The following is a 9,826-nucleotide window of genomic DNA, read 5'->3' as shown; positions in this document are numbered from 1 at the left end:
CGGCGATCGATCACGGAACGAAGTTCAAGACTGGGAAGATCTTACTTAGATAGATATAGCGATTCCGTCGGCTCTCAAGTTTCCTCTCAACGGCTCGAATCTTCCGAAGTATATGACGATTTCTTCTCGGGATTCTCCTTCAGACGATCTACTCAATTGGTGATTGATAAGATTGAATTCTAGCGAGAGCATCTATTTTGCGCGGTTCGATCGACAATCGGTGGGAAAAGGGTCGACGAGTCGTGAGAGACTCGGCATTCCGACCGAGTCATCCTGATCCCAACGAGGGTCCTGGTGGGGAAGAGAATCGTTCTGGAGCATTCGTTGATCCTGACAACAGATGCTCGAATTCGCAGAGAGCGCCTTCTCGGAGCTCGTCGGAATCATTCGGTGAAGTCTCCCCGCTCGAGATCCTAGACCAGATTCTCGTTAGGAGGATCTGTAACTCAGCATGCCGGAGTCGGCTTTCTTGATAAATTAGGGAAATTCTTCGAGCTTCCATCTCAGGATCGCGAAATCGAAGGCAAACTATTCATTCCATTTACAGAGCCGAGAGACTAGGCCCGGGACTCGCTTGTCAGGAGATACGGGCATTGTGTCGCTGTGCTTGCGATAAGCTTCCGTGAAGAACATTCGCCGTGCGAGACCTTTCCCGACCTTCGGAGCCCTCAGATATCCTTCCATTCCTTCATGAGAAATGAGTCGGTCAATTTCTATACCATGAGCAGACAGTACTGAGATTCGAGTGCGATTCTGTTTTTCCATTGACGATCTCTACTATGCGGAGGGGTTTCAAACGATCTCAACCCGTTCGTCCGGGTTCCGTTTCTCATCGCTGCTCCACCTCGATCCCGATTGAAGTTTGAATATTCAGACAATCGAGCGAATAGAGATCCGAGCGCGGTATCGTAAACAAAGTCGTCTGCTTCAAACACAGAAGTCGTCTGGGAGAACCAATTCTTGCAGCGCGCAAAGCCCGAAGACTCGTAGGCCTCTGATCGTCATCACTTCATTGAGTGCACTCCCCCCGCGTTTTAGGGGTGATCCGTTCCGGACCTATTCCTGGTCCGCTGTCGCTCGCATCGACGGGTATCCTTGTAAAGCCATCATATTGGTCTCACCTGTTCCACTTTTCGAATCTCTGGGCGAAATACGGCTCTACCAGCGATGAAAGGGATTTCCGAGAGAATCGGATTCGAAGTCGATCAATAATGGAACGGTGCGCGTCAACCAGGCCTGCTTGGTCACCCTCTGTCGAAAGAGAAGCGACGGATATCGCACGATGCGCCCGCGACGAGAACCTCTTTGCTGGGGGCAGGTAGCTTCAGCAGCTGGAGCTCGAGCAAGATGTCCTCAAGGATTCACAGAGACGAGGCAACGATGTCGCAAGACCGGTATCGACTGCCGGGGAGGATAATTTCCGGCATAAGGTTAAGCATCGGTCCCCCCCGCACGCATATGGACACATCAGTGATCAGGGCGTCCCCCAGAACCAGTCTCGGTACCCTTCTGGCGCAGTCGCCGGATTGCATGGAAGTGAAGTAAGGACGGTGAACCCCCACATGCAGCACAGATTAATCATTTAATGTCTCCGTTCGGAGTCTCGGGTTGCCCTGACTACGTCATGTGGTTTCAATGTGCTGCCACTCATGTGGCTATCAATGAGCCGGATGTAAACTCGTATCGTGTCGACGGCGAGATATGTCCTCGCTAAGAAAACGGCTGTAGAGCTAACGGATGCCGGATCCACACATCGGAGCAATGCCCACCACCGCTCGCTACCCGAGTGCAGAGCCAGAGCGAGTCGCCAGGTCTGTGGATGAAGTTTTTTTCGCGGCCAGACAGCACACTTCTCTCTCCTTGAGAATAATTCGCAAAAACTGTTTGACGGGTGTGGCTCTCGCTCTGTTGTCTAGACAGACCTCGCAAGAGTGTTCAGCTCCTGGTCCATCGGCGGTCGGCCAGTAGGTCGATGAATCCGCCCGTTCGTCTATCCATCCATCTGTTTATCCTGTAGAGTGTAGTAGGCGAGGCATACTCTCCTTGTAGCTGTGGGCCCTTTCATTTGATAGAGGGATCCCCTCGATCGGGTCAGCGGGAAGTGTCCTGGTGCAAATCTCAGATTCGAGTTTGTCGGCAAGAGTTCAAAAGAAAACGCTTTCGGGGTGGGGTTTGATCTGGTCCGAGCCGAATGCATGTAGTAGCAGTCGAATTCGCACTCCCATCTCGTTCCCGGCTTACTCGCAACTCGAATATGATTTGAGCCTCGTGACCGGGGAAGTCTCTTTTGGACGGAAATTCGTAATTTAGAAACTCAAGCGCAAAGTTACTGCGAAAGATCGAAAGACCCTGCCGTCGAGATCTCGACTTTGCTGCGTGCCGAAATGCACATGGTACGCATTTATGCTACGGCACGATCCTCATGACTCTTGGATCGAGCTCCTGATGAGGCGGGCGCTTGAGCGGACCCTGCGCTCATTAAGCTGTCCGTTGGGAGCCGGAAAGACCCCAGCCTTCATCAAACAAAACAGCTCGATCAGACGGACTCCTCATGCTCATAATGGGACTCGCGAGCGGGCGATCGCGTTCACATGGTCGCGATCGAGGGTACTGTGTCGCGGCTCGCATGTGTATTGCTGCAAGTATGAATACTTCCAGGATCTTTCAGGGGGCGCTTCCATGGGTTCAAGACCCTCCGTGGTAAACCGTGTTGCGAAAATGAATTTCGTCCCCGGCTCCTGGATTTTCCTGACCCTCATCGAAATCCCCGCTGTTTTCAGAAGTCATTATGAGAGTTCGGAGAACGAGGCACCCCTTCGAGCAGACACGAAATGATTAGATCGATTGCGGACCGCCGTCCGATTCCTTCCATATGCTAAATGAGCTCATAAATGAGAACTGTAATCCATTCATCACTTGAATGTACGCTTGGAGTTGAGATTCACTGGTTCAACTCCGAGAAGCGCTTTATGGTTCTTGGGATGGTTACGCTCTTGGTTGATATGCGTTCCAAACTGCACCAAAAAAATCCCGGGAGAAACAACCAGACTTGCTACTCTACCTGTTGATCGTGGGAGTGGGGACGAGTGGGGTGTGAGATGAACAGATCACAGCAGTCTGGAGAATTCTATATTTTTATTCTCTGACAACACTCTGCATCTCGTTCGGGAAAACATTTTGCTTGCATTTTAGGATGGCTTTGCACAATATATGTATGTAGTTTACTTGATGCCACTCGTCGGAGAGATTGAACCAAAAATAGTCCTCTCGATACACATGTGGATTTCCAATAATAATAGACGCGACAGGACCCTTCTAGCAGTGTCCGAAGATAAATGGGTATAAAGGTTTCCAGAATCATTAATAAGTCATATCATAAGTCCGCCGTTCTGAAGACATTAGTGCTGTCTGCACTTCGCTCCTGCCGGTATCTCTCCCAGACCTCGAATACATGGGATAAAGACATTTCAGAGAAATTTCGCGTCCGCTCGGCCGGTTTAACGTATGCCTTGCCTGCTTATCTGAATGCGACGATTTTTTCTCGCGCAAATAGCTCCCTCCTCCTATTGTCGACGGGCCGTCACTTTGGAAGCCCCCACAGTCCGAGAAAAGGAAACCTTTCTCATATCCGAGTGGATGGAGTATGATTCCGTCGGTTGAATCCGGTCACACTCAACAACCGCGCCGACATAATGCTCCTCTATAGCTTTCGAATATCCTCGAGATGCCTTGCCTTCAGGGTCTCGGATGACCTCCCGGATCAGCGATATTTTTTCATGATCACCGTTGTCTCGAGAGATCTCCCTGTGCGCTGGATTACATATTTAACTCCCCATCATCAATTTACAGTCGACTTCGCAAAACAGATTCCGAGTTCAGCCGATCTTATAGTTGCTCATTCGAATCGGTCGAGGACAGAGCGAATGCCTCGTTCACGACTTTGGGATGTCACACAACGTATAAATCTACAACAACATTACTCCGCTCGATCGCTCCGTGTGCTTCCGGTCAGGGGGAAGCGCGTTGATTATGTCTGTTCGATCTCCTTGAGCAAATCACTGTCCACACCCAGTCTCTCTAGCTCTTCTCGAACAACTTCGCCTGTATCGAGGTTCTCTGATGGTCCCTCCTCGGCTTCTGCTGGGACAACATCTGGCTCAGGCTCAGCGGTCATCTTCTCCTCGGTCTCCGCTTTCACGGTCTCTTCGGCTTCGACCGTTCCTTCGAGGACTTCATCGACGACAGCTTCCTCGGCGGCCGGTGTCTCTCGTCCCGGAACTTCCTCCTCAGTTTCAACAATGGCTTTTTCTCGCTCAAGACTCTCCTCTTCGACGGGTTCGACAGCCTCGGCTTCAGGCTGTTCGAGAGCTTCGCATGCCCTCACGATTTGGGCACCTGTAAGGAATGCTTGCATTTTTTTCTGGTGGATGCATGTCTCGGGGGGATCTCAGAGGTAATTCAACGGGATCCTGCATCGCTAGAGCGAGGAATTTTGCTTAGACCCACCTTTTTCGAAGATTTCTGCAGCCGTCTCCATATCGACCATGGCAAGCTTGCAGATCGCCTTGGTAATGGCCTCAGGACAGAAAACCTCGAAAGCGTATTTGATCGTGTCCAACCCTTTGACTACTCCAACCTCCTTAGAACGTTCGATCACATCGTGGCAGTACTCGAAAATGGCTTCCTGAATTTCGGGAGAGAAACGATACGGCGACTTAATTTTTGTCTCGCGGCTGGCTCCTCAATTTGACGTTGAGGATTCTATTCGAGCCGAAGAACCTACTTCATGTCCTCCTTGAATCCTGAGCAATGAGCCTGAGTGAGAGGGCTTGCCCAGAATGTCCCTCAGTCGGAACCCACCTGTTGCAGCTGATCATCGATCGGACCCCACCAGGAGCTACGTTTGAGTTTTTGACGGAGATCATTGTCCTCACTCGTGTAATGGTCGTGCCTCCGAGACGGGACGGTTCCTCGGTAGAGGCCTACAAGATGGGCTCCAACTTTGCCTCCGGTGATGAACTCTACCAACGCTTGGTTGGAAGCTCTACGAGAATCCTTCGAATTCTTTATCCAGGCTTGTCGCGCGGCACTCCTGCAATCGGCAAAAACTCATTGTGAAGAGGAGGATCGTGAACGCCAGGATGGGCTGCCGCGGCGGGCCTCGAAAATTACTCACGATTTCTTTTCGGCCGCCGAGAGATCTTCAATTGAGGGTAATTCCCACTGAGGAATTCCGACTTGCTCTTCCGGTGGTTCGTCGTCCTCGGATGAAGAGCTCTCGTGTTCCTGGATGACCTTCGTTTCCCCGAGACAGAAGAAACGCACTGGGTCGATATTGACACCCAAGACTCTCTCGCGTAGGAACTTGTCAGCTTTCTGAGCAGCTCGGGCGTGCTCGGTAGCCAACGCGGCCTTTTGTTTCTGGCCGGTCTCGAGGAACTCTTTGCGATTCGGCGAATCGAAACTCTCCACTTTAGTGGATTGTACGGTGAGCTTTGACTGTGGAGTAATGTGACTCCGCTTTAGAAGGGATATTTGCCGCAAGATACTTCCACGACCCCGGAGTAGGCTCATTTCTGCCCTCTACCCCCGCGTTCGAGAGGGATATGCGTCCTCTCGGTGGCCATTGCCTCCAGAGGTCGCAACAGGGCTCAAAGAATACTCACGCCGTTGTGTATGAGGAAAACTCGCATTTGAATGGTATTGGTCCTCGCTTTGCCTCGCAGACCCCGGTTCAATATCTGCACGTATCGAAATAGAGATTAGAAGCGGCGATTGCGGACATGCTGTATGCCAAGAAATGAGCTCCTAAGGTTTTCTCCCTCAAATTCAGCTCATTGGCTCCTCAACAGCGTCCAGACTGCAAGAGGAGAACTCACCTTCAGGACCAGTCCGGGCCAGAATACATTCTGACCCTGCTTCACCCAGACGATGTCATTGCGTTTGATGCCGAGTCTCTCACTGAGAGCCTCGTCCTCCTCGTCTTCCTCTTCGGAGCTGAGCTGGGGCTCGAGAGTCTTCTGCAAAGCGTGGATGCCGTGAATAAAGCAAACGGATATCGTCGAAGAGACTTCTGCAGCGAATTATTGCGAGGAATTCCGGGAACAAAATCATATCTTACCGTTGCCGTTGCTTCGCTGGCGCTGGAGGGTCCAGGTAGCGGGGACTTTTCCTTTGTTTTGGAGAGCTCAGACTTCTCATCGAGCTCAATTGCAATCTCGGTCTTGGCTTTCACGGTTTTCTTCTTTTTCGAAGTAGCCTGGAAACAAGGGAATCAGACCGTGGTAGTCTGTCTTTCGTTTCTGCTCCTTGACAGACCCATTCTACCTTATCGATTTTCCGCGCCCGGATTCCGAGAGCTTCTAATCGTTCCGCGCTGAGAAGCTCATTCATTCATAGGATCTCTACGGCGGTGAATAATTGCGCTCCTATCTGGACGACCGTATCTTCCATCTTAACGTTCTGTCCCGATCTTTCCTCATTCAGTCGTCAGAGACTACTCAATAAATTATGCGCAGCCTAGGAAATAAAGGCTAGGGCTTTTTGTACAACGTATAAACGATTTATGTTTTATTGAAGGATCAAGGGTATGACTAAGGAATGAGGTCGACGATTCTCACGAGCCAGGCGGTGGCCGGGTTTCCAGCGCAGAAAGAAATTCCGAGCAATTTTTGTCAACTCGAAGTCGAGACTCCGGTCGAGACTCCCCCGAGTCCTGCCGCTACGAATCAGGATCGGTAGGTACTACGAAGAGAATTGGCTACGGGCTTGAGACGACATGCTTCCACACACATTCGGGAAGGGAAGGCGCTGTCACGTGGAAAGGCATCACCAGCCGAGGTGACACCCCACAGTGACACTTACCAGGGGTGTAACTATGAAACGAGAAAATCCGATAGAGGGCGTTAGCTCAAGCTGCAGTTTGAATTTTCGCGCCCGATCAATTGCGTTGTTTACATCGCATTCGCGGTCACACGAAATGGTCGATAGAGTTCGAAAATTGTGTTTCTAAATTTTTTGACACCCTGCCAAAAATGTCCCTCTACGAGCCCGAAAATCAGATTCTCAGGGCCTCGCTGGTTTTCTGCTTTCACTTGAAGAAGAGTGCATCAGAGGCACATTCTCTGCTTGTGGAAGCGTTCGGTGATCATGCGCTTAGCAAATCTCGTTGCTACGCGTGGTATGAGAACTTTTCGAAGGGAAACTTCGATTTGAAGAACGAACCCCGGGGGAGACCTCCAAAAAAGTTCCAGGATCAAGATTTGCAAGTTCTTCTCGATCAGAACAACACGCGAACTCAAAGTGAACTCGCAGAACAGCTGAAAGTTACTCGTGAAGCGATTTCCATAAGACTCAAGAAAATGGGGAAGATCTCAAAGCTCGGCAGATGGGTGCCACACGAACTCAGTGAACGACAGAAAGAGGTGCGATTGACAGTCTGTCGGGAACTGCTCTCGAGATACAAAAACAAGTCGTTTCTGTATCGTATCATCACTAGTGATGAAAAATGGATATACTACGATAATCCTGGACGCAAAAGATCGTGGGTCAGTCCCGGAGAACCAGCAGAGAAGTCAGTGAGAAGGAATCGCTTCGGAAAGAAGACCATGCTCTGTGTGTGGTGGGGTCAAAGAGGAGTGATCTATCATGAGCTGCTAAAACCCGGTGAAACTGTTGATACTGCCCGTTACCAACAGCAGTTAATCGATCTGAACCGTGCGGTCAAAGAAAAACGACCAAATTGGGACCAAGTTCGGAATCGCGTCATTTTGCTCCACGACAACGCTCCGTGTCACACCTCGAAGCCGACGCAGGAAACTTTGAGCGCTTTGAACTGGGAAGTTCTGACACACCCTGCCTATTCTCCAGACTTGGCCCCCTCAGATTATTATCTCTTCGCATCAATGAGCCACGCTTTGAATAATCAGCGGTTCACCGATTTTGAAGAAGTCGAAAAATGGGTGGTCGGATGGTTCGATTCGAAAAATGAAGCCTTTTATCACAAGGGCATCCACAACCTGCCAGAAAGGTGGTCGAAGTGTATATCTAATCAGGGAGCCTACTTCGAATAAATTACGAGTTGTACTTTTTTTTTAAAAAATTTTCCTTTTCTGAAAAATTTTCTCGTTTCATATTTACACCCCTGGTATAGCACGCACACGCAATGCCATTGGTAAGCTTGTGCAATGCATAAAGCGTCGGCGTAAGAGTCTACGCTGAAAAAGCCTCCTCCGCGTCATACACAGAAATAGTTCTCGCGTGTGTTCGTCGGCCATGGGGCGTGAGACAGCCTCATACGTCCGACAATCACCGGATACAGAACAGATATGGTTATTCATTGATTTTTCTCCCGGTGTTAGTTGATATGAAGCGACACAGCGACACTTAAGGCACGCACACGCAGTATCACGATAAGCCTGTGCAATGCTTAAAGCGTGGTGTATCGCCTGAGTCATAAGAAAGAGGAATGCTCCGGGGAGCAAACGATAAATATACATAGCTTAAAAACGGGGCTTTACGATCAAATTTTAACATTGAAGGTGGGCATTTCACGGGAGACCTGCGGATGCAGGGAGCGGGAAGAGTGTGCGGACTCAAGGATAATAAAGGTTCAGCGATCGCTGCACCGTATTGGAGCAAAAGACGATAATGTGGAAGTTCCATATGACACAACGGGGAGGTTCAGGACGACAATCATAGTGGCAGAGGCTCTCCAACTCACGCAACACCGTGTTTTCTCGGATTCAAAGAGACGGGGAATCGAAAGGCACCGGTAGTTCGAGGGGTGCAGACCTCAGAGGACCTCCGAGAAGCCCGAGGGATCAGAGGTAGAGGATTCTGAAGTTTCCGATCAGCTTATCGCCATGCATTCGCGCCGCGCTCGATTAGTCGCTGAAATGTGCGATACAGTTCCACCTTAAGACACGCACACGCGATTTAGAAATTCAAGCTTGTGCAATGCTTAGGGCGGTAGCGTATCGTAGAAGCATGCTTGTTAGAAAAAAGAACAGATCGAGACAGAAAGTCGAGGATCGGGTGAGAGAACTCAAGCCTCCCTGGTTCGAAAGAGCAGCAGCAGAAGCACTCAAAGAGCGATAGCTCATATTTCAATCAAGAAAGAATCGAATTCGTCGCCTGAGGAAGCGAATCCGAATCAGAGGAAATTACTAAAATACTTCGAACCATGCACGTGTAGGGGAAAGGAATCAGGAATCGGGCGAGCCGCGGGAGTGCCTTCTCCGATACATACGGAAGAGAAACCGAAAGCCTTTCTCGGAGGAAAAGCGGCCTTATGTGAAGGTGCACGCGAAGCTGAAGTGGCGGTTTCTAAATATGTATGACTCAAAAGCAGCAGAGGCAATTTTGAGATGAGCACGCAAGTCCAATCGAAACCGCGAGCCATACCGAAGCGTATCGCATTCTCGAAAGACGTATAGCCTAGGCGATCGAATACCGGGGAGTTGGTTGGGACTGTGCAGAGGTCAACGCGATAAATCCCCGCTCACACATCACCATTACATGCAGGCAAGCCTCTAACTAGATGGTCGATCGTTGGAGACTCACAACTCGGTACCTTGTCATTTACCGCTCGCGACATCTGAATTGGACCTCATACAGCTCGAGCTACTCGGGACTCTCTACCCAGATTGAGAAAACACCTCACACTCACGCTTGTCACACGCACACGCACCTCATATCGAGCCTGTGCTGTGTGTGAAGCGTGAAAGTATCGGCAATTAGGGTTCGGGTAGGGGTCGAGCGTCCCACGTTTCTCGACCAGAGGTTCGCCAAGAATAAGACATGGGCTTGTGCGAAGCAGATCTTC

The 9,826-nt window shown here is 50.2% G+C and overlaps 1 protein-coding gene across 1 annotated transcript; it reads right to left on the bottom strand.

Moving 5' to 3' along the window:
• Window positions 1-4,027: 4,027 nt before the first annotated feature.
• LOC108865250 (uncharacterized) lies at window positions 4,028-6,453 on the bottom strand. The gene is made up of 8 exons (XM_018642101.1): window positions 6,409-6,453; window positions 6,122-6,259; window positions 5,880-6,020; window positions 5,667-5,741; window positions 5,177-5,499; window positions 4,861-5,092; window positions 4,507-4,684; window positions 4,028-4,395 (listed from the first exon to the last, which is right to left on the bottom strand). Exons 1-8 carry the CDS (start codon window positions 6,451-6,453, stop codon window positions 4,028-4,030), a joined length of 1,500 nt encoding a protein of 499 aa, XP_018497617.1.
• Window positions 6,454-9,826: the final 3,373 nt, after the last annotated feature.

The sequence above is a fragment of the Galendromus occidentalis genome, unplaced genomic scaffold, assembly GCF_000255335.2.
Source record: "Galendromus occidentalis unplaced genomic scaffold, Mocc_1.1 scf7180000076525, whole genome shotgun sequence".
Taxonomy (NCBI): domain Eukaryota; kingdom Metazoa; phylum Arthropoda; class Arachnida; order Mesostigmata; family Phytoseiidae; genus Galendromus; species Galendromus occidentalis.
The sequence above is the reverse complement of the archived record's forward strand: the minus strand, read 5'-3'. Positions and strand labels throughout refer to the sequence as shown.

Coding starts and splice junctions, on each gene's coding strand:
- LOC108865250 (XM_018642101.1), bottom strand. CDS start 6,453: ATGGAAGATACGGTCGTCCAGATAGGAGCGCAATTATTCACCGCC. Junction 5,500..5,666: donor TTTTCCTCATACACAACGGC/GTGAGTATTCTT, acceptor ATTACTCCACAG/TCAAAGCTCACCGTACAATC. Junction 5,093..5,176: donor TCGGCGGCCGAAAAGAAATC/GTGAGTAATTTT, acceptor TGCCGATTGCAG/GAGTGCCGCGCGACAAGCCT.